Here is a 27,935-nt window from a genome sequence, read left to right on the forward strand (position 1 = left end):
ACTCAAATTTGCAATATGTTAATAATAGCAATGGAACTTTGATCACAACAATAAAGGACAAATTTAATATATGTGTATATTTCATTAATTCTAATTTTAATGTTAACATATTATTACTAATGAAATAAAACTTGCTTTAATCAATAAAGTGCAGTACTTTCAAATACTGAAACTATTCTGGAATTTTCACTTTATTAATAATGTCAACGCATCTTTAAAGTAATCACAAAAATAAAAGGCAAATGAGAATGTAGAGTATTCAATTAAAAATACTATCCAAAATATAACATTACCTTAATACAATTTCCAATTTTTTTGTTTATCATTTTTGTCGCAGTGAAATCGAGTGAAATCTTGGTGGAAGACAAAGTATGAAAATTGTGAATTTCATAATCTTTTAACTAGTCGCAATTATCGATTCAATTCCATTAAAAAGTCGATGCCAACGCTAATCATTGTCCGGTCATCGATGGCAATTACATTAGCGCCTTGTCAGACTGTGCCGGAGACTTGGACCTGCTGCGGCATGTGTCCCGAATCCATTTTGCCATTCAAGCTTGCCATTCAAGCTGTGGCTGTGTGTGGAAGTGGCAGTGGCAGTGGCAGTGGCAGACGTGGTCAACGTGCAACGTGTTGTCATGCTCCTGACTCGCCAGCTGCTGGCATATGGCTGGCTCAGTGTGCCACTGGCTGTGGCAATGGCAGCGACTTTGAGCTTCAACTTGCCCAACCTCGATCGGGATGTGGAGCGTCTGGCGAATGCCACAGTTTATGTGACAAGTCGATACATTGCGGCACGCATCAACACGCTCGCCATTCGCTTCGATTGCCGTGATTGCAATGCCGTCCAGCAGCTGCAACAGAACCAAATGCTCGACCAGATGCTGCAACACTTGGCGCCGCACCTCTCCATCTACCTCTCGCGTGGTGCGCCACACGACGCCGCCAAGGATTATACGCTCTTCGTGGTGCATCAGGCGGAGGCCTTTGAGTGAGTATTCAACATGAGTTTTCATATGAGCATATGCCTGATTTCCTGTTTAAATACTGAACTGTAGCAACAATCTTGCTGTTCATTCAATATTAAATCATGAACAAACTCGTGCACATTATAATTGTATATAAATCCAGAATCATCTTTTAAAATAATGAAATCATGAACAAACTCTGATGAGTATAATTTCACACTCATCTTTCAAATAATAAAAGCTGTTCATTCAATCTCAAAATCAAGAACAAACTCAACCACATTACAATGCGTATAACACTAATATTTTACACTACAAAAACTGCAATTATCTGAAATAGTGCGTTTAAGTGCAACTTCTTTTTAAACGAATATGAAACGAATCATAATTTTTGTGAGAGGTCATAATCAATTACTTAATAATTGCCAAGCAAAAAACGTCCGTTTAAAAATAATGCTATAATTGGAAATATGCACTTATGGGCAATGCATTTAAGTGAAAGGATGTAAAAAGCAAAGAAACTATTTTTTGCAAATTACAAACAGTTTACAAGTGGTAGAATTAGCTTTATAAAACTGAACTCTACAAGAATGCAGCTTATTAAATGTTCACATTTACATACAGTCTTATGCAATTATGCGCAATTGAATGTAAATATGTAAAACTATTCATATTTCAGTGAATAAATCATATATTTCGTAACTCCAATGAGTGCAACGTACATTCTGCGAGTTTTATTTTCTTCCAACAATTGAAAATATGCATTTATGTGCAATGCAGTTAAGTGAAAAGATGTAAAGAGCAAAGCGATTATATTCAACTAATTACAAATGGTAGATTTAGCTTTAGAAAACTGAATTTTACAAAAACGAAACTTATGACATGATTGTATTTACATAAAATTTAATGCAATTATGTGCAATTAAATGTGATTAGGTGCGACTATCAGCATTTTAGTGAATAAATCGTAACTTTCATTACTCCAATGTGATTTTTCTCTTACTCTTCGTCAGCAATTTCAATGTGAGTGCAACATAACTGAAAATATGCATTTATGTGCAATGCAGTTATGTGAAAAGATGTAAAAAGCAAAAAAACTATATATTTCATATTAAAAATGTTTTACGAATGGTAAACCTAAATTTATAAAGCCTAATGAAGATTATGACATGCTCACATTCGCATAGTCTTTTGCAATTATGTGCAATTAAATGTGGTTAGATGCGACTATTAGCATTTTAGTGAATAAATCGTAAGTTTCGTTACTCCAATGTGATTTTTCTCTTACTCTTCGTCAGCAATTTCAATGTGAGCGCAACATACATTCTGCACGAGCACGAGTTTTATTTTCTTGTCGTGCTCGTCTCACGGCAATCCGAGTCGAAGCTGCATGACTCGGTGCGTCACATTTGCTCGATGGCACTGCGAAGTCGCGTTATCAATGTGGTTGTGTTGACGATGCGCTACAATGGCGAAATAGCCCTCTATGCGTACAAGCTCTTCAACGAACACTGCTCGCCGAGCATTAATGCCTATCAGAGTAATCGATTTCTTGCCAGCGGAAGTCTGTTGCGCGATGAGCTTTTTCCGCTGCGCTTCACCAATCTCAGCAATTGTGCCCTGAATGTGACGGCACATCAGCTGCCGCCGCATTTCATGTATCAGCCGGCCGATGGTGCCCCATTGCCTGTGGATGGCAAATTTATCGAGCTGGATGCACTGCGCGGCATCGATGGCGAACTGTTGCGACTGCTGGCGACTGCGCTGCGATTTCGTGTGCGTCTCATGATACCGAGCGATAAAAGCGAAATCTTTAGTGAAGACACCATCAACGGCTGCTTTGCTCAGGTAAATATCGATAGTTTCTTATTGAGAACTTGAAGGTAGAGTTTTTCAATCCCTATTCATATACAAGTGAAATCATTAGCAAATATACCGATGAAAATGTAGCCAAGCCTTAAGTTAGTCTATAGATGTTATCGATAGTAAGGCATTACCACATTTTTGATAGTATTTCTAGATAAACTCTAATGCATTTCAATCGGTCTGCAGCTTTAAAATTTGTTGAACAATTACATGTAGCCCAAAAAAATAAATAGAAGTAATTAAAGTTAGTCGATAGATGTAATCGATAGTAAAGCATTGCCAAAATATTTAAAGAATTTCTTGATCAATTCTATAGTGTTTTTATCAGTCGGAAGCTGACCGTAGCACAATTGCATGTAGATGCTTTAAGCTAGGCCTTAAATGTAATCAACGGTAAATCTGTAGCGAAAGATATCATAATAATTACCAAATCGCTGTTATCGATAGTATATATTGGTAACTTTCAATCTTGTCAATACTTAACGGTAATATTTAATTGTTATCGATAGTAAAGTAATACCAAAGGCATTATAAATATCATGAACAAGGCTATCACCACCATTTCTGTTATCGATAGTATTGCTGTAGTTAGACATTATTAATTAGCAAATCGTTGTTATCGATGGTATACTTTGATTAGTTTTAAATTAAAACTTTTAATGGTTTTCCTACAATTTGCCACTCGCTGCTGGTGATGAGGATGCCTGTCGATACTTCACGTTAATACTAAATTGTTATCAATAGTAAATTACTATCGAATGTATTAATACTTAATTCTTGTCGATAGTAAAGTAACACCGAAGACATTCTAAATATCTTTAATTAGACTTTTAGTATTATCACTACAACTTTTGTACATTCCACCTCAAATGTTATCGATAGTATTTCATTGTGAAACTTAACTTTGTTTTCTTCAATTCACAGCTCGCTGCTGGCAAAGCGGACATTGCAATCGGCGGCTTCAGCGGCTCGGACAATCGTCGCATGCAGTTCACCACCTCGGTGGTCTATCACCAGAGCTACTTCATCTTTGTGGTGCGCAAGGAGCGCTACTTCGGTCCCTTCGGCCAGCTGATGCGTCCCTTCGGCCACAAAGTGTGGCTGTGTCTGCTTGTCAGCTTTCTGGTCGCCCTCATGTGCGCTCGATGCCTGGGCCGGCGAGTCGGACTCAAGCATCCGCTGGAGAATCTGTTGGCCTCAACGATTGGCAATGCGGTGCCGGTGCATCGCTTGCCACGTGGCGGCTTCTTGCGACACATGGTTGCAAATTGGTTGCTGCTCACGCTGGTGCTGCGTTGCGCCTACCAGGCGAAGCTGTTCGATGTGCTGCGCACTCATCCCTACAAGCCGCTGCCCATCGGTCTGGCCGGATTGCTGCAGGCGAACTACACGTTGATTAGCACCGGGTATCATGACTTCTATCTGCACGAATTGACGCGTGTGAGTAATGGCAACTTCTCGCAACGTTATATGTTGGTGCAGCATGCCCCGCTGGGCGCCAGAGTTGCCACCATTTCGCTGCTGAACAATCTGGCCCATTGGAATATGCAACATCGGAACAGCAGTCACTTGACCTACGTCCGAGAGCCCATCTATCTGTATCAGCTGGTCATCTACTTTCGACAAAATACCTTCTTCAAGTTCACCTTCGATCGCAAGATTAACCAGCTGCTCAGCTCGGGAGTCATGGCGCACATTGAGCGTCGCTATCTGCAGGTTTCGTATGCCGATCTCGATTACAATATTCGGCTGGTGCCGCGCATCACCAACAAAATGCTGCGTGGCGTTTATCGTTGTTTTATCGTGATCATGGGCGTGGCCAGCGGCCTCTTTCTGCTCGAGCGTTTGGCATTGCGTTGCCGCTGCTTGCGACGACTCTTCGACAGGCTGCAGTGAAGAGCATGAAGTGGGAGGTCAGGGAAATGGAAGAAAGCTGATTTAATCTCTTTGGAAATATGTTCAGTGGTCCTCGTTTTCTCAAAAGTTTGCCAGTTTTAAAGCTATCTTATTGATAGTTGCTATAACTCTGTCCTATTTTAAGTAGCTTGCATTGATAAGATAAGCATAAGATTAAAATAATACATTCAACTTATAAAACACACACAATATGGTTTATAATAATATATTCAAGCTATAAAATTATGTAATATGGTGGCAAATATTTGCAGTTTCTAGCCATAGCATTATGTAACAAATTTATGAATAAAGTATAGTTTTTTTTTGCAAAATAGTACAGAAGTTTTGTTTTCATTTATAGGTCCGTCCATTCTTTATACTCACAAGTCTGACTGCTTTCAAGCAATCACAATAAAAAGTCGTTAAAGTGCATTAGTGTCTAACTGTACATAATGCTTAACATTAAAAAATATATATTCCTACTACATACTTTTCAATTTAAATATTTCTAGTTAAGATATTATAAAAATAAAACTTTTTGAAGTTTTTATATTTTTTTCAGATATTATTAGGCATCATATTTTATACAAATAAAATGGAAACAAGTAAGAAAGTCACATTCAAGTGTGCTCGACTGTGAGATACTCGCTACAGTGCGGTATTATTCTTAAAATAAACCAAACAATATACCGAAAAAATACTAAAATACAACAAATGCTATAATTGGTATATTTATATAGTATTACATTCAAAATATACCAAAGAGTAATGTAATACACCAGATTGTCAATCAAAGCAAAAGTATTTCTTAAATAACTTACAATTACTTTATTTTAATATAATATACCATATTATATACAGTATATTATAGAATTAGTATATATAGTATATTTTATTCCTACTGTAATTATTATTAAAAAATTTGTTTTTTTTAAGAAATCTTCTATTCCTTCGCCTGTCATCATTATCATATTCTATGCCTCTAATATAAATTCTTTTTTAATAATCAATCATAGAACTTTTACGGGTAAAACGTTTTTCTACGCAAGAGTATGCAATTTTCGGTGTCTTTGCTTGCTTGTTAGTTGATAAGCTGTTGGTTGTTAGCTGTATCCTTGCCACATGCTGCACATGCTGGGTACTTTCAACGGATTTGTTAGCCTTAAAAATTGATTTAAGTCTTGTAATGCATGGCCAGCAGCCACGCCCCCCCGTCCGCCTGCCTCCTCCACATGAGTGTAGTGTATGCTAGTGTGTGTGTATGCGAGTGTGTGTGTGTGCTTGGGGCAAGCGGCAACTGGCCAAGCGGCACGGAGCGCCACTTGAGTTAAGCTGCGCAAACGTTTGCATAATCACGTTCCAATTTAAATTGCTCTATTTGCCGCTTGCTCTCTGCTCTGCTCTTCTTCCCTCTCTCCTCTCACCCTCTCACCACTCCCTGGCTGTAACATAAGTGGCAAATGTGGGTGGCGGCGGGGGGCAGATGTGGCAAATGCATGCGGCAAAGGCGTTGGCGTTGGCATCTCTCAAATTGGAAAAACTGGACAATTTTTATTAGCTGTCGCCGCTGGAGCGTGGCTGTTGATGCTGCCTGTCCGTCCGTCTGTCCGTCCGTCCGTCCGTCTCTTCATCTGTCCATTCGAACAATCCAACACCACACAATCAAACCTCCCTTGGACTGTATTCTCCCCCGTCTCCTGTTCTTGCCACACTCCAGAGCACTTCTCATTTGTTTGTCGAGTGTGTAGAGAACTATGGCAAAATGTGATTGTGATTTCTACGACTATCTCGCAGTTCGTCCATTTCCATTTCCATTTTCCTCATTCCCATTCAATGCCATTGCTTCGTCTTTCACAGCTGCAAGGAATTAAGGTGATAGCTTCTCGCATAGCATGTTTTTAAAATAGCTCTTAACTCGCATGCGGCACAAATAAAATTACAAAAACAAGTACATGCAATCGAGTCGACTTGTCTTGCATCACTCAACTAATGCCTTCAGATACCATTTTAGCTGTCTCATTTACAGCAGCAAAGACAAATTAATCGCGATAGTGTTCAAAAACTGTTTTGCTATTTGGCACATTAATTGCGATTGGTAAAAAGTTAAACAAAAATGATTAATTAAAAAAATAAATATATTATAGTATATTGCGAGAGTTGTAACAAAGCAAATATAGCATTTGGTATTTTTAAATATTTTATGGTAGATTGAATGTATATGCTTAAGTATTTTTTCAGTACTCTTAATAATTAGTAAATAACTAATTAATACAAAATAAATATATAATATATTGTATTTTAAGGAATTTTTAGTATATTAGTATACCAAATGTAGTATTGTTTTAAATTGGTATATTTTAACAATAATACCGAGAATTAAAAATAAATATGATATAGTTTATTTTCTAGAGTAAATATACCAAATAAATATATTTATAAATTTAATGATACATTAATTTGGTATGCTCAAGTATTTCTTCGACATTATTATTTGGTATATTTAAACGATAATACCACTGTTTGGATTTTATTTATTTATTTGCAAGTGGGTATCTCAATGTTGAGTACACTCCAAAGTAGCTTTACTTGTTTTCCTTATTTGTTATTGCAACGACTTGAGTTTTGCATTAAGAACTCAGCTCATTATTTTCGGTCAAATAAAAGTCATAAAATTTTTAAAATGCTTTTTTGATCCACAAATTTACTACACTTTCGATACAGTTAATCACAATAGCGTCTACCAATTAATGGGTTATTAAATGTATAAATTTATGCACGCTTGTAGCGAAACTAAACTAAACAGATTGCACAACGAATTTCACCAACGATTGCACTTCTCATTGCGTATAATAGGAAAACCGCTGGAGCCGCCATCCGCTTTGCATTTGAGAGGAGGAACTCTGAGACCAATGCCCGGATTGGGTTGATTGCGATGATATTTGATCGTCAGCACTTCCCAGTCAAAGATCTGTGCAGGAGTCGCGCACAACTTTAAGAGCAAATGACGAAACATTTTGCGCAGCATATTATAATCGGGATCGGCATTGAAAGTCAGCTGATGGCAATAGTTGAGATACATGAGAAATTCGCTGGGAAAACCTTTGCACAATTTCTCATTGCTAATCGAACGTTTGAGTTCATGGATGCGTTCGTATTTCTGCTGTTTGGTTGAGGCCTTAATGCCCTGCCACGGCAAATTACCGCGCAGAAAATAGACGAGCACATAGCCCACCGAGATGAGATCATCGCGACGGGATTGCTCGACACCTTCGTGCGATGAGATCGAGGTGAAGCGAGCGGTGCCCGTTAAACTGCAGTTCTCACGATATGGAATGTGGACTTGGGTATTGGGATCCCAATACTTCTTCGACAAACCGAAATCAATGAGATGCACTCGCTTGCTGCTGATATCGCGACCAATTAGAAAATTATCCGGCTTGATATCGCGATGCACAAAGCCACGATTATGCACTTGCTCCAGACGCAACAGCATCTCATTGGCCAGCATCAGAACCGTCTTCATGGTGAACCGACGACTGCAAAACTCAAAGAGATAGTTGAGCGAGGGACCCAACAACTCCATGACCAGGGCACAATAATCATCCTCTTCGCTGAAGAAATAAATTTGCGGCAAACCGCGAGCCGGTCGAATGGCCCGATACACTCGATGCTCATACGCCAGCTGAGGATGCGGTGCACCGGCTTTCTCCACCTTGATGGCCACTTGTTCGCCGGTGTTGAGCGACACGCCGAGAAAGATGTCGCCAAAGCTTCCGCTGTCGAATTGCCCCAGCACCTTGTAGTCGCCCACAAAGAATTCGCGTACTTCGCTGGCTCTGATCTTCTCCATGGCGAGCAACTGGAAATTCAAGTTAAATCTGTTTGCAATTTACGTGAACCTGCGAAAGTGTAGAAAAACTTCAAATACAAAACTCTGATTACTACTCAAATTGTTTTCAAAAACTGGCAATAAACTCCCGTGACAATTGAAGCAGCTGTTTATCACAATTCTAATTTAAAGAACATTAAAAGCTCATTAAAATATTAGAAGCTGCTTATCACAGTGTTAACCGATATGTAAGACTTGAAGCTGAAAAGTAGCAGCTTTAACCTCAAAGCTAGTAAAGCACATTTCATTTCGGATGCAATGCAAATTGAAAACAGGAAAATACGAAAGAATATTTTAATTTATGTGGGGTACCATCCGAAAATAAAAACAACTTAAGCTCGTCAAAAGTACCTTGAGTTTCATCAAGCTACAAACCAGCTTTCCATAACACATTTTGAAGCCGAGATGAAAAGCAACAGCTTTAAGCTCAAAGCTTATGAAGAACATTTCATTTCAGATGTTAGCTACTCAATTCAAGATACAACTTTATTATACTTATAAAACATAGAAAAAGGCAAAAGCTTGTCATAAGTTGAATATTTTAACTACCAAATCTACTTAAAAATTATGCCAAGAGTACTTCAAAAGTACTTTAAATCAAGCTTTACATAAGCTTTCTATAACACATTTTCAAATCGCTCTCTTTATTTATAGAATGTTAGTTGTTATCATCAATAAATTCTATGCTCATCAAGTTTAATCAGAGGATTTTCAATTCCAAGCAGCAACAGCATTAACTTTCATTAAAGTAAGAGAAGCTAAAACTTTTGCTTTGTGTATGCCCAAAGTTGAAAGTTAAAGCTGACTCATCAAATGTATTGCGAGCAATCTAATAATCGATTAGTTTGATTTGATTAAAGGCAACTTGAGTCCACATTACACATCAACGTTTAGCTGTGTGAAAATTGAGACGAGGAATGTGTTGTAAAGTTTTTGTTGTTCTGTCTCTCTCGTTTTTTTTTTTTTTTTAAAGCTGCAAACGAGACAAGTTCGATGATGATTGCGGCTGATGGCCTGACATGTTGTCAGACTTGACGGACAAACTCCCACACACACAGACATCGAGTGTGTGTGCGTGTGCGTATCGATTATCTGTGCCGTTCACGACACGCAGACGGCGACAATCCGTAGACGGAATGCGAGAATGGAGGCGGAGACGGAGTTCGAGATGGAGAAGTAGAAGCAGAAGGAGATGGAGACTCAACTCGAGGATGTTGTGGGGTTTTGTTGCTCGTTGCTCGTTGCTCGACGGATCAACTAGCCAGTAATAATGTCTTTCGCTGACATTTGACATTTTGGCTATATTTCACTCACTTTGTGACAACTGGCAACTTGGCATTCAAATATAACCCAGAGCCGCCAGCAATGGCCCAGGGAACCAAACGGAGTCTCTATCTGTGCCTGAACACTTCCCTTCCCATCCTGATGCCTTGGTCCGTTGCCGTTGCCGTTGAGTTCTCTGATAGCAAAACTGACTGAGTCCATAGCCAGTTTCAGTAGCCAGCCAGCAGTCATTCATTCAAGCTCAGATGTTTAAGAACAATAAATTTGTGTGCGAGACGACGTCGAGACAAGTGTGTGTGTGTGTGTGTGTGTGGGTGGGGTGAGTGTTTGTATGTGCGTAATGCATTTGTGTAGTAGACAAACCAAATGTTTGGCGATCTGTCCGCCTGTCTCTTCTTAGGTTCGTCAATCTGCCTATTCGACTGTCTGTCTGCCTGTCCGTCCGTCCGTTCGACAATCTGTCTGACCGTCTGTCCACAAGCTTCACTGTCTCTTCTTCTGGCAATTGTCTCTCCGTCTGTCCGTTGGTACAGAGCTAAAAAATATCCTTGAAATATTTTAAGCCTAACCTGGATTTCCTGAATTATGCATTTGGACTTAAGTTGCTAAATTAATCCGGTTTCAAGACCAGCTTCTTTTTTGTCCCTCAACCAATTGTCTCCTCATCCATCCTATCCGTTTGTACAGAGGGAAAAAACGATCCTTGATAGTATTATTAAACAAATACGAGATAATGAGATAAATATTTTAAGAGTAGCATCAAACAAAGAAGTGCAACTGAAATCTGAGTTAATAAACGGATCAGATATAGTAAAAATTACCAAATTGAAATCCTCATTTTAAACTTTTTCGCGATTGAAAAAGTCAAGTATCTTCATCAGATATTGACACCGTTCCGGATTGAATTCAGGGTAATTATTCATGATTTTTTTCGTTCGGTGTAGCTTTGTTCCCATCTCTGTGCCTCTCTGTTTGTCTTTCCGTCCGTCCGTCTGCCCGCCTGCTTGTCCTCCCCTCTGCGCCTTGACAAGACTGGAGGCGACATATTTGCGTCAAACAGAAGCCACCGCATCGTTGTCGTCGCCGTTGTCGTAACCGGAATCCGCAGCCAAAGCCCCTGGCTGGAATCGGAATCGGAGTCAGAGACAGAGTCAGAGTCAGCATCAGCATCAGTGTCAGAACTGCAACCAGAGCTCTTGTGGTGGCCATTATCATCAATGGCAGACGACGGCATTTACATCATAACGAGGCGATGCGATGCGATGTGAGGCGAGGCGAGTGGAGGTGAGGCACGGACGGAGACTGATGGATGGACAGATAACCAGCATTAGCATTAGCGCCGCACAGGCTGCGATTGCAGCGCGCTAAGTTCGAATAGTTGCTCCTCCGAAAAGGAGGAGGCGTGCCATGTGAACATGCGGGTAAATTATCTTTTCATTTCCGTCAACGTCCTGTGTGTCCTGCTGCTGCTGCTGTGTCCTGCATCCAATTGCCATGTTCCACTCATCGCGTTCAATTGTTGGCTCTCTTAAGCTTTTTAGCAATCAGTCCTGCGTTCCCAATCCCCTCCTCTCTCTCATCCGCTTGTCCTCTTGTTGACTGCACCCCTTTTCGCTGTGCCACGCTCTTCTCAAGTCCAACGTCGAGATTCATTAAGGATGCCGCGAAAGGACAACGGGGCCAAAACAATGGCCATTTTGCTGGTCGACACGTGTGCGCCTCTTAAAAGCGGCTTAAATCAAATTTTCGTTTCGCTAATTGTCTCATCAAATTACACACAGACACAACAACAACAACAAGAACAAGAACACGGAACACATCCGTTCTCAGCACAGAGCAAGTAAGCAAGCAGGCAGGAGTGAGTATGCTTTTGGCATTCATTAATCATTTATCGAGGCAGCGCATTTCTCGATAACGATTGATTGCGTGAAACGCTTGCGAAAGAAGCATAAGCATAATTAACAGACGATTATCGAGTTATCGATTGTTTAGCCAATAATACCAAAGCTTATCGGGCTTAGAATTTAATTCCATATTTAATTTATGATTTCGTCAAGTTCATAAATATTTCCTGCTAAGTTTTGTCATTTTAGTAACTTGCCATATTGATAGCATAAAAATGGCTTTCTTAACTAAAGTATGCATTAAAGAAGTAAGAAATCTGAGAAATATATACCTGATTTATATATCAAAAAATAATTAAATATAGTGAAGGCTATATTTGGTATTTAACAAAAATATGCCTTTATAAAATAAAGTAGGCATAAATTAAGTAAAAAAAAGTCATTATAATGAACACTATTCTTTGTATATAATAGAAATATAGTTTAATAAACTAAAATAGCAAAAAACAAGGAAACTAAAAAATATACCCAATTAATATACCGAAATAATTATAATTAAATATACTGAGGATTTTTTTTGGTAGATAACAGAAATATGGTTTAATAAAATAAAATAAGCATTCAATTGCGAGAAATCTACTATTTTTTTGGTATATAACAGAAGTATGGTTTTCTAAATGAAATATGCTTAAAGAAATGAGGAAATGTTAAATCATATACTGAAGACTATTTTTGGTATATCAATATACCATACATTACGAAATACACAAGATTTTCAACCAAAGCAACTCAGATCCGTCAACATCAGATCTCTTGGATGAATAACGAACATTTAAGGAGCATTACACATGCAAATTTTAATTAAAGTATTGTAAAAAATATGACATAATGCAAATATTAAACAATTTAGTAAAAAAACGTTTCAATATGTTTACAATATCCACAAAAAGTATCATTACGAAGAGCCCAATCTGTGGATGATTGATTGAGTCTTTGACAGCGTTTGATTAAGCTGATTAATCAAGAGCTAAATAAAGCAATGCAATGTAAAGTAAATGAAATGCCAATGATTGTTATCGATAAACGCGACATACGTAAGGTTGAATGTGTGTGTGTGTGTGTAAAACAGATGTGAGTGAAAAGGTGAACTGAGTGTGTGTGTGTGTGTGTCTGCCTCAAAACGAGTTGCATGCTTAATTTGCAACGAATTCCCCAACGCGTTGTGATAACTACCGAATATGAACGTGACAAAAGTTGTTGATGACAACAAAAACAACAACAACAACAACAACAATAACTACAACAGCAACAAAGAAGAGACGAAAGTGCAATTGCAATGGAGTAAGAGATCAGCCTGGATGAAAAGGAGCGAGGCAAAGAGATGGAGTAGGGTGGCAACTCTGCCGCACAACAAACAGCAAAATAGAAATGACTTTAATAGCTCATCAATGATTCAAGCGGAAATCCGGGCTGTCCAAGTGCAGTCGGTTTATTGGATACCGGAAAGGCATTATGTTGCCGCTTGCCGTTTGCCACTTGCCTCTTGCCACTTGCCCCACGTGCCGTTAGTAGCTGCTACCGTTAGTCAGTCGAACAACTCTGCCAGCTCTGCCTCTCTGTCCAGCTATCCATCTGTCTGTATTGTGCCGTGTCTGTTGTTGGCGTCGTCGTCGTCATCGTCGTCAGCATTGTTGTTGCTATTGTTGTTGTTGTTTATTTGTTTGATTGGGCTGACTGACTGACTGCAGCTATCTCTTTCACACACCCTCTCTCTAGCTCTGTCTCTGTCTCTGTCTCACTCGGTTAACGGACTGTATGTCTGCTTAGCTGAAATGATTTTCACGCTGCCTCCAAAAAGTATGCAACGAAATTTGCATATTGTTTTGCCATACGACAACGCCCTGCAATTTGACAGGCGCCCAACGTGCGGCGTCTATATGTATGTGTGTATGTATATAGCACCCCATTTTGAGTGGAAATCAACAACTCCCTTTGGCCCTTTTTGCACCTGTGTGTGCGTGTGTGTGTGTGTGTGTTAGTGTTGCAGCCACGACCTCTGCGCCGTGTGTGTGCCACGCCCACAGCGCCCCCGTAAGCCACAGCCACAGCGCTCAGGCTAGAGTTGGCTTTATCTGCTAGCCATGTTTGTCTGAACATATCTGGGCATCATTATTATCATCATTATAGATGGCACACGACCAACCAACAACCAACAACCAGCAACCAGCAACCAACAACGACAACGACAACCAGTGGCTATGTGACAGTAGCCCCGCTTGGCTTTTGTATCTCATTTATTATGCAAATCTCAGACCCGGCGCCCAACGAACGAGACACCAACAACAACAACAAAAGATTGGGGGAGGCATATTGGGATTGGGAAATTGGGAAACAACTGGCACAATATGGACGGCAAATGCTCAGAGCCAACAACACCAACAACAACAGCAACAACAACAGCAACAACAACATCATCATCAATTGCAAACTGCAAAGTGCAACTTCAACTCGCAACAACCTGTTTTCCTTCCTTCACTTTTGCCATTATTATTACTTCGTTTTTTTTTTGTTTTTCCTCTTCTTGTGTGCTGCAATATTTTTAAAAGTAATTTTTGCAAATTGTTGGCAACACATTGGCTTACTGCAATTGTTGCATGTCTATCGTCAGTTTGAATAGCAAAAATCCAGCAAATCGCACTTAAAAGGTCAACACAAAACAAAACGCAAAAATATATACATATATGAAATCTAATTGGATGCAAGTATCGACTAACAAAGACCCTGTAAGATTATCGACTTGTGCTCATTTATGTTGAGCAATAGAAATACTTGTATGAAAGAGTTAACACTTACATTTCATAACATCAAGAGAATGTGGATGATAATTGTAGTTGATGCAGTCATTAGCAGCTTATTCTAAGAGTTGAGGTATAACACTGAATTATAGCTGTAAGATATTAAATAAGAGTAGATATTTAAGTGTACTGCATTAAATAGAAATGACTAAAAGTAACATAAACTCATTCAATCAATTTAATTATACTTTATTTTTTTCATTAATTTCAAGCCATTTCGTGAATTCAAAACCTATTAAATTTGCGATACATTGAAGCTATTGATAGTACGAGTGAGTTACGAATACTATCGATAGTTTTAAATGATAAGTAATGCTATTAGAAAAATTTAATGAACATTTATTTTTCCTTATTACGTTTTATTAATTTTGAGAACTTGATTTAATTAAAACGAGAATTCATATCCTATTGATTGATGACAAGCACAATCGATAGTGCTTCTGAAATACGCATACTATCGATAGTTTTAAATACGCATTAGCAGTCATTAAAAGGTCAACCAAACGATGATAATGCTGTTAGAGAGCAAACACGAATCAAACACCGCATAATACTTTATCAAGCTACTACGCGCACCGTGTGCGAGCGAGACAGCGAATGTAAAAAAAGAAAGAGAGAACATCGAATGGCCGTTTGGCAATCATAAAAAGTAAATAAAAATTTCAATTTTTATGCACGCTTCAACGTTAATCAATTACGTGATTTAATTGAAAACGCCAAAGTCAATAACAAAAAACAAACACAACAAAAACCAAAAACAAAAAAAATAAGAAATATATTGATATATAAATAAATATATATATATATATATTCCTATATAGAATATATACTAGCACTATAAGCCCATGCGTATCGTATATACAATTTATTTATCTATCAATTTCAAATGTCCAGAGTCTGTTTGTTCTGGCCACTCTTGCTCTTTCTCAACAGCGAACAGCATGGGAGACAATTGAAAAGGACGCACATCGCATTTTCCATTCCCTTTTTCATTTCATTTCATTTCAGTTTCTCTCTTTTTTTTTTTTGTTTGCCAGCGAATTGGTTTTCAATTAACATAAAGCTGGCAAAAATAAAAAAATACGAATGCAACAAAATGTTCAAAAGGGAAAACTGTCTGAGACTGAAGAAGACAAAATGACAGATTCACGATGGATTCCAAATGGAAATTTATTAAGTGCAAATGGAAAAAGATTTCGTGGAACTCAGCGAAGCGAGATAAAGGTAGTTAAGTCCGCGAGCAAATAAATACCTCGACTTAAAAACATTATCTGGCAATTAACAATGCACTAACGAACTTTTAAAAGTAGCATATTCAAATTGTTAATGAACAGACTACAATAAATCGCAACAAGTTGGCAGCTCTACTAAATTTCTAGCTTTAGTATTTAATTTAAAATTTATTACGATTAAAATTAGCTTTCAAAGATTAGCTCAAATATTTCTTATACGAGTATTATTCTTAAGTACAGTCCAAAAACTAGACTCATTAATTTTAATTTGTTAGGCAAGTTGGCAGCGCTGTTCTATTGTGTGAATACGAGTTGGCATAGCTGGAGTGAAAAATTATGGCAGCTTTGTTAAAGACAAAATCCTTTGGTATTATCCCTGAGCTGAAGAAACAATAATTTGCGACAAGTTGGCAGCTTTACTAAATTTCTTACGCCTTGAGTATTCGATTGAAGATGAATCAGAATGTGTATTAATTTTGACAAATTAGCTCAAATATTTATAATAGTATTTTTAAGCACAGTACAAAATTAGACTAACTTCTTCTAATTTTGTTAAACAAGTTGGCAGCGCTGTTCATGTTTGTGAATAAAAGTCAACAAATTAGCACAAATATTTATATTCCTTTTTTATTCTCAGTCCATACAAAAAAGTATTTCATTTTAATTTTGTTCAGCAAGTTGGCAGCGCTATTTAAATAAGAGTTAGCTTAGCTGAAGTAAAAAACGTTAACTTTTCTTATTACCCATGAGCTGCAGTATTTGCATTGGATTAACAAATACCATTTTCATTTTGCATTTTTATCGCATCAGAAAACAAGTTGGCAGCCCTATTAAATATGCAAATAGTTATCGATAATGTGTGAACGGCATGGAAGCGATGATGCTGGTGTTCAATTGAGGCGCTTTAAAGGGATGGATGTTCATTAGGCCAACGACGATTAACAATTGAGGCTGTAGATAGTATCTAAAGTATTCCCCACACATTCTCGCCGCACATTGAAGGCATCTTTCACTTCAAAATGCAGCCCAGGGGAGGGGAAAAGGACTTTTGCAATGAGGCAGTGAATTGTTTCGACGATGCTTGCGATAGGGAAACAATAAGAACGGCATTCAAAGGCAGCCAAGGAATTCACAGCAATCCAGGCGAGTTCTCTCATCTACAACTTCAGTACGAACGAATGTGTGTCTCTCTCTCTCTCTCTCGGTGTGTGTGTGTGTGTGAGTGTTGGTTGTGTGTCAAAACAAATTTCATTTCACATTCAATTAAATTAATTTTAACACCATTTGCAGGCGGCAGGACAACAGCAGAAGCAGCACACGAAGATGCCAATGCCAATGAGGACACAGCAGGATGCGAGATGGACGCAAAAGCGAAGGAAAGGGGCAAAGGGAAAGAGAAGACGAAGCAGCTGGATATGAAGTTGGAAATCGTCCTCTGATGGCCCAGTTGGGGCTGCTGCTGCTGCTGTTGCTGCTGTGGCACTCTGTGTGGACGTCTGTGGGCGTCACAGTTGCCGCATGCCTTTGCCACGTTTTCCACATTTCTTCGGCTTCTTCACCGTTAATGGTTTTATCTTTTCCTTATTGTTGCCGCTGCCACAAAACGTTGCACCCACCCATAGATCGATCGAGTGGCAAGCGTCCGAGTCCGAGTCGGAGTCCGAGAGTCAGAGCCAAAGCCTCGAGTTTCCGTTTTCGCACAGCGAATTCGAACAGCGAGTTAATATAATTACAGAAATAAAGTCTGGAATTTTAATTAAAACACAACTTCATTTACAGCCGCAGAGCAGACGACAGTCGGACGCTGAACAAATACTCAACTCTCTTGTCCGAGGGAGGGACGGAGAGAGGAGCAGGTGCAGCCACAATAGACAATGACAAACGAATAGCCGCAGTCGCAAGTCCAACTCGAAACTCAAACTCAAACTCACAACTCGCAACTCGTTCATTCCTGCATTCGGCGCCCAGTTTCAGTTCGAGTGAGTGTCATTTGCTCTAGAAACATTTGCCAAAATAAAATACGAACAATTAAACTTTGTTCAGCTGCTGGCAACGACTTTAAAATACCCTACCCTTTGGTATTCTTAGGTATACCTTATAGTTAAGGAGAAAGATGTGTGTAATGTTTATTAAAAAGTTAATCGCTTACTTTTGGTTTACGGCTTTTAAAATTCTGCAAATTTACTTCATTCTGTAAGTAGTTTATAGTATTTTTTTAATACTAAATGCACTATATTTTGGTATTTACAACACTACCAAATTCATATAGCAATTGTTTTAAGACAAAGTCGCGTTAAAAAAAAGTCAATTGAAAACTCTTTTAAAGTGATTTTCGAGGTCTGGGAAAATAAACTTTATAGCACATTAAATAATGCCAAATAAAAGTAACGTAATCTTTTAACATGCCACTTGTTGTCTCTTAATATCTACAGAGTAAGTCATTAAATATGCTTCAGCATACTAAATAAAGTGTTTATTTTACTGCTTCTCAGCAGCTAATTTAGAGGGTATACCTGAACATAATACACTATAAGTTCAATAAATCCGCGCATTAGATACACAAATGCACTAAAAAGGAAGTAAACAAGTCTTAAATCCTTATTTGCATGCTCTTCATAATTTACAGGATATATTTTATAAAGTTTGCTATAATGAATAGTTCTTGATTCATTTACAGAAGTCTCCAACGCTTGCGAACGTTTGATTGCTACAAATTCGACGGAAAGAAATATTAAAAGGAAGTTCAACTAAGAAAATTAGAGCCAGGTGTTGACTGTGTGAGACCTGTTCAAGCGCAATGAAATTATAAATATAATATTAAAGTAAGAAAATAATAAAATACAAAACTAAAATTTAATTTTAAGTTTTTCAGAGTGCAGTAAAAAATGTTGATTTATTAATTCAAATATATGAATTCACATAGTAGTAATCAATCTTCTTTCACTGGCATTTTGTATTTGCTTTTCGCAACTTGAAAAATATATGAAACGTAAAAAAAGCAAGTAAAATCAATGCTAAAATAATATGAAGCATTCATATACTTTAATATTGACTAGCTTTTTATCCCGGTTAAGTATTTGTTTGTTTTATTTTATGTTTATGAAGAGTCTTGTTCATTTGGTAAAATGGCTTAAGAGAACTTTGTCTACTTATTATTTTTGTGTAGTGAACGGGTCTAAAGAAAAGAACACACATCATAAAGTTTGTTAATAAACGGGCAATTAAATATGTGCTTCAGTTTGTCAACTTCATGATTAATAGATTATCTAATGCGTATATTTGATATAGAAGCATTTAATTATGTGAAGCGAATCGAGCAGCAGCTAATAAAGAGCGAAATGCATAAATATGTTATGCATATGAAGCTTTTGTTGCAAGATCACACAGCAAGGTTTTGTGGTCGCGTTTGTTGCTGTTGTTGTTGTTGCAACACGAATGTGGCAACGCGTTGTTGCTATTCTTGCTGCTTCTGTTGCCGGTTGCCGGTTGCCTAATCAAAAACAGAAGCTATGCAAGCCGCAGCATTGTGACAGGCTTTTCGCCAGGGAGGCAATCCAATGCGTTGTCGGCGGTTGGGCTGGGCGGTCAAAAGGGGCGTGGCACACACACACGCACACACACACACTCACACACAGATACCAGCTGACATATGCACAAGAGACTTTTGCCGAGTAGCACTAACATTTTCAGAGAGGGTGGTGGGGAGGAGGGGGAAGCGTTCGCAGGTGTGCGGATATCAGCAACAGACGAACAGATAGAGAGACAGACAGACAGACAGACAGATAGAGGAGAGACGAGCCTACGTTGCGTATGCGCAACGCACGTTGAAACAACTAATGGCTAAATTTTTAGCTAAAATTTGCAAAATTTGCATTTTTTGCCAACTGTTGTTGTTGTTGTTGTTATTGTTGTCATCGCACTACATGTGCCTTGGAGAACCCCCCCTCCGCCCCCCGTCTGCCACGCTGTGAAACGTCTGTTTGTGTTGCAAATATAATTTTTAATTTAAATGCAAATTTTTGAAATCATTTTCGAAGCATTATGTGCCCATATTGATACGCAAATTGCTGTCAGCAGCGCACGCATAGACACAGCACACACACACACACACATACACATCTATACACACACACACACACACACACAGAGCAGCACACACACATATGCAGATTTAATAACGCATACGCGTCAGTCAACCGCTGGAACAGGCCGCAGCCAGCAGACGAGAGACGCAGAGAGAGAGAAAGAGGGGAAGAGGGAGAGAGGGAGAGAAAGAAAGAGAGAGAGAGAGAAAGAGAGTTGAAGCTGTGACCGCTGTAGCCACCGAAAAGCTGACAACATCAGCGAAGCCAAACACCGAAACCCAACACACACACACACACACACACACATACACCTACACACACACACACTCGCACTTAGAAGAGTTCGTGTTGTTGCTGCTTCTCGCTATTGATTTTTGAAGAATTCGTTTGTTTCACAGCGCTCAATGCCTTGCTGCCTGTTTTTAATGTTTATTGGCGGTGGCAGCAACAACAACAACAACTACACCAACTTTAACAACTAAAATAGCAGCAGCAACTACAACAAATTAGAAAGCTAAATTACGAGTAGACTTGACTGCGAAATACCTGAAATACAAAAATTATTTCATTTAATTGATTAAAACTATCTAATGTATGTATAGAAAATAAAAATGTATATAAAAAAGAATAAGAAATAAACAAATTCAAATTAAATTAATTGATTAACAAGAAAAAAAAAAATAATAATAAAATTCATTTCGTTTCATTTACTTAAATTAGCAAGTGGAAATTTCCAATTAAATTTATTAGTTAATAATCAAATGTGTCAAAAATAAAAATGAAGTTAGAAACGAACTTGAAATCAAACTATGAATAAAAAAAATTATATTTAATTGGAGTCAATCAAAGCAGACAAAAATGTTTTAAGTCAATAGAAAAGTCAATAAAGAACAGAAAAAGAATATATAACCAAATGATTTGGAACTAAATAAATAAATCAAAATTTGCAAGAAACTGAAATCAAATTCACAACCAAAAATCAAACTGCCAAGAAAATAATTTTCAATCAAATTAACAATTGGAAAATTAAAATTTGCAATGCATAAAATATGAAATCAAGTAAAAGCTGTTTAAAAAGAAATGACAATAATAAAACAAATCTTCATTAAAATCAATTTTTTTCTTTGCAAGTCAAATAAGAAATATTTAACAAAAAGTTAACTTTAAATTCTTGAAGTGTTTGTAGAACTGAAGAACTTGAGAAAAATGTTAAGTTTAGGAAATGAAAACTGTTCTTTTTTTCTGGGTGCAATACTACCCTTTAACGCCGTGGAGATGCCGGGTATTAAAAGAGCGTTGGCAGCAACAAAATTGCAAACGCAGCCGCATCAGCGGCAACGGCAGCAACAACCAAATGCTCATCACGGGGCAAAAGCGTGTAACCAAGTGAAGGTGTCACTCCATCAAAAGTGTACGCATAAACCCCTTGCTACCCCTCCTCCTCCTCCCCATCAACTCCAACTCCAACTCCATCTCCAATCCCTTCCCTGGTTGCCACTGACCGAACTGTTCCCCGTCCAGCACTCAACAAAGTCATTGAAGTGTGAAATACAAATGCAAAATGCGAATACACTGCGCAAAAAACTTTATAACGATAGTTGGAATTGGAATAAATAGTTAATAGGTAATACAAAACAATAAGGTAATCAAATCATTATCATCAAGAAAAAGTACAAATATGTATTATAGTAAATCTAATAATAAAAATGTCTAGAAATCACAAAAATAATTTAACTGCAATTATAATAGATAAATATTAATTCCAGTACAAATAATTAAGTTATTTATTATAATAAAAATATATAAAATCATAAAATTTAATAATAATCAATAAAAATCAATATGAAACAAATAATAATAGTATTCTTCTCGTTGTATATAAAAGACTATAAAATAAAGATAATAGAAATAACTATTTTCTACTTCTATAATAAAAGCGAAGCAAACATTTAAAAAATACGATTTTCCAATTCACTTTTCTAATTCCTTAAAGTAAACTAAAAGGCCAAACTATTCGTAAAGAATTGGAAGATTCCTAATATACCGAATATCCACTAAAATATACCAAACGCTTTTTAATTTCCTGCGAACTCAAAAACAAACTTAAGTAATTTAAAACCAATTTCTAATGAAGAGCTCTACGGCTATTAATATACCGGAATATACTAAAATATACCAAACGCTATTTCAATTTTAGCGAAATCAAAGTTATTTAAACTCAATTTCTAACGCATTCTAAGACTATTACCATACTAAAAATATACTAAAATGTACCAAATGGTATATTTTGTTCATTAAAACAAAGTTGTTTATGATTGACTTCGTCCAATGAGCACAAAAAAGTCGAAACGAGAAGCAATTTAAATGGGAATATCAAGAATTATAAATATACCGAAAATATACTAAATGTAATTTCAATTGCTGCGAACTCGAAGTAAAAATTCAGTTACTTTAATCCAATTTAGAATGAATTATAAGACTATGAATATACTAAAGATATACTAAAGCATACCAACCAGTATATTTTTGGTATATTCTTTTGTTTATTTTAAAAATTAAGCCCTTAAAATAATTTGCTCAGATTGATTTTTCGAAATTAGCACAAAAGGGTCGAAAGATAAAGATACCAAATAAAACGTGGAGCAATTTAAATGGGAATATCAAGAACTATTAATATACCAAAAATATACTAATATATACTATATACCAAACGCTAATTTAATTGCTGCGTACTCAAACTCGAAATGAAGTTATTTTTATATAATTTAGAATGAATTTGAATACTATAAATATACCGAAAATATACTGAAATATACCAAATAGTATATTTTTTGTATATTCCTATGTTCATTTCAAAAACGAGGCCCTTAAAATAATTTGTTTCGAATTAATTTATCTAAATGAGCACAAAAGAGTCAAAAGTTAAAGATACCAAATAATAAATATACCGAAAATATACTGAAATATACCAAATAGTATATTTTTTGTATATTCTTATGTTCATTTCAAAAACGAGTCCCTTAAAGTAATTTGTTTCAGATTGATTTCTCTAAATGAGCACAAAAGGGTCGAAAGATAAAGATACCAAATAACAAGAGGAGCGATTTAAATGGGAATATCAAGAACTATTAATATACCGAAAATATACTAATATATACTATATACCAAACGCTAATTTAATTGCTGCGTACTCAAACTTGAAATGAAGTTCTTTTAATTTAACTTAGAATGAATTTAAATATAATAAATATCCCGAAAATATACTGAAATATACCAAATAGTATATTTGTGGTATATTCTTTTCTTTATTTCAAAAAACGAGGTCCTTAAAATAATTTGTTTCGGATTGATTTCTCTAAATGAGCACAAAAGAGTCAAAAGATAAAGATACCAAATAATAAATATACCGAAAATATACTAAAATATAACAAACAGTATATTTTTTGTATATTCTTTTCTTCATTTCAAAAAACGAGGCCCTTAAAAAGTGTCAAAAGGTAAAGATACCAAATAATAAATATACCGAAAATATACTAAAATATAACAAACAGTATATTTTTTGTATATTCTTTTCTTCATTTCAAAAAACGAGGCCCTTAAAATAATTTGTTTCGGATTGATTTCTCTAAACGAGCACAAAAGAGTCAAAAGATAAAGATACCAAATAATAAATATACCGAAAATATACTAAAATATAACAAACAGTATATTTTTTGTATATTCTTTTCTTCATTTCAAAAAACGAGGCCCTTAAAAAGTGTCAAAAGATAAAGATACCAAATAATAAATATACCGAAAATATACTGAAATGTATCAAATAGTATATTTTTGGTATATTCTTTTGTTCATTTCAAAAAATAATTTGTTTCGGATTGATTTCTCTAAATGAGCACAAAAGAGTCAAAAGATAAAGACACCAAATAAAACGTGGAACAATTTAAATGGGGAAATGTCGAGGGACAAAACAGTGCGTAGTTTCTTTGTATGCATGGGCATTCATTAGGAGCTTATGCTGCCATCAGCACAATCATTTGCAGCTCCGACTCCAACTCCAACTCCCGAGTTGTGGAACTCCAATACAACCCTTTTGGACTCTGTGTGTGTGCGATCGTCATTTAAAACCATTTCACAAGTCGTCAAATCCGATTATGAACTCATTTCACTATTTTGCCCATGAACTACTTTGATGTTTAATTTGCAATTTAATTTTAATGTGCCTAGCCTCCTCCTCCTCTTCCGTTTTCCTCTTTTTCTACTATCTCTTTCCCACTCTCACTGTGTGTGTGTTTGTTTGGTCCACCTGGGCGTATGAGCAATTCTAAAAAGGGCTGTCATGATGGAAATGGGGTCCGGGAGCCATAGCGATAATTTTATTATTGTCGTTGTTGTTGCTGTTGTTGTTGTTGTTGTTGGTGCTATTAGTTGGTTGCCAGCAGCTGGCCATTAACGTCCATTTAGTCAGGCGCCACGCATTTCTAAGTTGGTAACATTTTCTAATTGCTGCTGCCAGTTGTTAAGCGGATGCGGGGCAAAGGGCGAGGCGTGGGTACTTTAGGTGCGACTTGGACGTTTATTACAACTGACAGCAGCAGAAGCAGCAGAAGAAGAAGCAGCAGCTGAAGTTGCAAGTGTGTGTGTGTGTGTGTGTGTGTGTGTGTGTGTGTGTGTGTGTGTGTGTGTGTGTGTGTGTGTGTGTGTGTGTGTGGAGCATGAAGCTTCAAGCAAAACGAAGCAGCGACCTTTTTGCCAAGCTTCGCTTTTTGTTATTTTCTCGCTCCGCAGTTACAATTTCTACTCCTCCTTTTCCTTTTCCTTCTCCCTTTCGTTTTCCTTTCACTCCCGGTTGCCATCGATTTCACCCACTTTGCGTGCGAAGAAGGGGGCGTGGCTGCAATTAGTGCATCACGATGCAAAAACCTTTCGACCTCAGCAGCTTTGCCTCCCATGACACTTATCACACACACACACACACTCGACTCTTGTTGCCTTCGTTTATGAATATTTTAAAATGCATTCATGGTGGGAACGAAGGAAGTAGAAGAAGAAGAAGAAGAACCTCCTCTTGTTATTATTATTGAAATCTAGGCGGAAATTAAGTTGTCCCGCTCGACTGTTTTGCCCTCTCTAGACTCTCCCTCTTCCTCCCTCTCTCTCTATCTCACTCTCTTCCTTGTTACCTGAGACACTTTAATGGACACGAAAGACCAAAGTTCAGCTTGTTGCCACATGCAGCACGTTGCACGTTGCACAGACGTCGCTAGCAAAAGGGATGCTCATACTGTTGCCCAATTAGGCACTTGACATCGCTGCAAATATTATGAACAGCAATTTTCATGTCTTTGCGTCACTTTCCAAACGAGTTTCGAGTTGAGCAGGAAGTGCAAAAATAACGAATATATTGAGAAGAAACTACTAAAGATTAGAATAGTATAGAATATAATAGAATGGAATGGAATAAAATAGAATAGAATAGAATGGAATATAATATATTAGAATAGAATAGAATAGAGAATAGAATAGAATAGAATAGAATAGAATAGAATAGAATAGAATAGAATAGAATAGAATAGAATAGAATAGAATAGAATAGAATAGAATAGAATAGAATAGAATAGAATAGAATAGAATAGAATAGAATAGAATAGAATAGAATAGAATAGAATAGAATAGAATAGAATAGAATAGAATAGAATAGAATAGAATAGAATAGAATAGAATAGAATGGAATAGAATAGAATAGAAAAGAATAGAATAGAATAGAATAGAATAGAATAGAATAAAATAAGAATATATAGAATAGAATAAAATAGAATAGAATGGGATAAAATAGAATATATTAGAATGGAATAGAATAGAATAGAATAGAAATATATAAAATAGAAAAGAATATAATAGAATAGGATATAATAAAATAGAATAAAAATATATAGAATAGAATAGAATAGATTAAAATAGAATAGAATAGAATAAAATAAAAATATATAGAATAGAATAGAATGGAATAGAATAAAAATATATAGAATAGAATAGAATAGAACAGAATGGGATAAAATAAAAGAGAATGTAAAATATAATTCAAGGATTATAAACAGAATACAATTGGAGCAAAGTTTAAGAAATAAAGTGCAGCTATTACGATATTAACAGTTAAGTTGAAGTCTTATGGGATACATCAAACACTAATGAACTCAATAGATACAGATCAAGAACATGCGTTTTACAAATTGTGGTCTTAACATAAAACCAATTAGAGAACAAATTCATAAAACTAAAAGCATCAGTCTACAAAATGCCAAATTCTCAAAATAAGACCCAAAATAATAGATTTTGATTATAAAATTCTGCAACTCATCGAAATTCATAAATAGTTTTTATCTACATAGCTGTCGAAAATCATTCTTCATTGCAGTCTACAAAAGAAAAGGTCAGCGATAATAAACAGTATACAATTTGGAACAAGGTTTTTAGAGATAAAAAGTGAAGCGGAAGTGGAAATATTATTATGAAATATACTTGTAATGAATAACAATTACAACTGAAGAAACTTGAATGCGCCAATTACATTACAAACTTATTCTAATAAGATCTTGTGAGTAATAAAAACTGGGATCTGATATCAAATGTTCTTGAAATCAAGATGTGTTTTCTAATTTGTGTTCTTGATCTTAGAACATTTTTTTGTTCAGTGTGGAAACAATCTAAAAGATATATAGTTCTATATATATTGAAAGAGCTAAAGATTGTAGTTCCGAAATATGTAGCTTTGGACATCACGAAGATAAAGATATAATTTCGAATTTTTCGAACTTTTAAAAACATAATGAAGTGCTAAAGTCTGTTCAGAGGAATAGAAGATATAGACATAGAGTAAGCAGAAATCGAGATTCGCCTGCTGGACAACGCCACTGTGGCAACATCAGTGGCATGTGGCATGTGGCATATGAACCACATGACCCGAAGGAAGGCGAAGATAAGCTGAGGATATGAAGCCAGAGCAGAGGAGAGGTGAAGAGAGAGAGAGAGAGGGAGAGTCAACTGGAGCTTTGAGCTGCGTCTTTTTCACCTTTTTGGCCTTTGCCTCTTTTGCATGCAACATGGCGACACCCGAAGAAGAAGAAGAAGCAGCCGAAGAAGGAGCTGTTAGTTCTCTGTGCTTTGGTCCAGGTCACGTGCCTGCGATGGCTTCCTTGGACTCCTTGGCTAACAAGCTTTGGGAGCAAGCGAGCGTGCGGCGTTTTGTTCAAGGAGAGGGCGGAGCGGGGGCGGGGGCGGGGCGAATGGAGGGTCACCAGAGATGGCGCGTTAATGTTTCTTTTACGTGAGTGGCCCGAAACGGCAGCCCCTCCACCTCCCCCGTACCCCTCCCCCACTCCATCGCACTTGTTGGGTAATGTAAGTTAATAGCCATTGTTGTGCCACAGCTACAGCTGCTCTCCTCTCCCCTCCTTGCCCCTTTTCGTTGCTGCCCCGCAACAAGAAAGAGCAACAACAACAACGACTACAAAAAAAAGGTAGAAACGGCAGCTTTATTGATAATTATTGTGCCATGCTCTTGCTCTTGCTCTTCCTCTTTCACTGCTGTTGTTGGCCCATGCATAAATTTAATTTGCTTAATTAATTAAGAAGAAGCGGGCGCTCAGGCGACGGGGGCGGCAGAGAAGGGGGAGGGGGGCGTGGCCACTTTAAGTGCAAAGCAAAGGGCAATGAGGCGACAAGCGGCCAGAACGAGATGCATAGAGTGAAGTGTGAGCGAGCGAGATGCCAATAGGAGTGTAGGACGCGTAAAGGCAAGGGGCGGAGGGCGTTGGCCATGTACTAATTGAAAATAAAGACCAATTTTTTAATTAAACTTTAAATTAATTTATTGAAGTGCCGCACCGCGCGAATAACGCGCTGAACTTTGACCCGCAGCGTCGCGGTCACTCAGCTTGAAGATCAAAGTCCAAAACGCGAAAACAGCTGAAAGCAAAAACCAAAGAAGCAGCAGAAAATTTCAAAAATTGAAATTTTGCAAAT

General features: G+C 37.1%; 3 protein-coding genes across 5 annotated transcripts; 2 read left to right on the top strand and 1 right to left on the bottom strand.

The window, feature by feature from the left end:
- Nucleotides 1-638: 638 nt before the first annotated feature.
- On the top strand, nucleotides 639-4,730 carry LOC117565914 (uncharacterized). Its single transcript, XM_034245286.1, has 3 exons — nucleotides 639-991; nucleotides 2,267-2,816; nucleotides 3,759-4,730. The coding sequence occupies exons 1-3, from the start codon at nucleotides 639-641 to the stop codon at nucleotides 4,728-4,730; spliced, it is 1,875 nt and encodes a 624-aa protein (XP_034101177.1).
- A 2,672-nt stretch (nucleotides 4,731-7,402) lies between these two features.
- Nucleotides 7,403-8,697, bottom strand: LOC117577733 (casein kinase I). Its single transcript, XM_034262636.2, has one exon. It carries the CDS (start codon nucleotides 8,578-8,580, stop codon nucleotides 7,549-7,551), a length of 1,032 nt encoding a protein of 343 aa, XP_034118527.1. The 5' UTR covers nucleotides 8,581-8,697; the 3' UTR covers nucleotides 7,403-7,548.
- Nucleotides 8,698-16,997: 8,300 nt separating this feature from the next.
- On the top strand, nucleotides 16,998-18,656 carry LOC117577735 (uncharacterized). 3 transcript variants are annotated; one of them, XM_052008707.1, is made up of 5 exons: nucleotides 16,998-17,050; nucleotides 17,125-17,401; nucleotides 17,457-17,553; nucleotides 17,614-17,813; nucleotides 18,512-18,656. In XM_052008707.1, the coding sequence occupies exons 2-5, from the start codon at nucleotides 17,353-17,355 to the stop codon at nucleotides 18,583-18,585; spliced, it is 420 nt and encodes a 139-aa protein (XP_051864667.1). In that variant the 5' UTR covers nucleotides 16,998-17,050; nucleotides 17,125-17,352; the 3' UTR covers nucleotides 18,586-18,656. The 3 variants fall into 3 exon arrangements, with proteins under 3 accessions (XP_051864667.1, XP_034118528.1, XP_034118531.1); XM_034262637.2 differs by having other exon boundaries at nucleotides 17,001-17,050; nucleotides 17,125-17,553; nucleotides 18,512-18,652; XM_034262640.2 differs by lacking the exon at nucleotides 18,512-18,656 and adding an exon at nucleotides 17,878-18,021 and having other exon boundaries at nucleotides 17,001-17,050; nucleotides 17,125-17,553.
- Nucleotides 18,657-27,935: the final 9,279 nt, after the last annotated feature.

The sequence above is a fragment of the Drosophila albomicans genome, chromosome X (assembly GCF_009650485.2).
Source record: "Drosophila albomicans strain 15112-1751.03 chromosome X, ASM965048v2, whole genome shotgun sequence".
Classification (NCBI taxonomy): domain Eukaryota; kingdom Metazoa; phylum Arthropoda; class Insecta; order Diptera; family Drosophilidae; genus Drosophila; species Drosophila albomicans.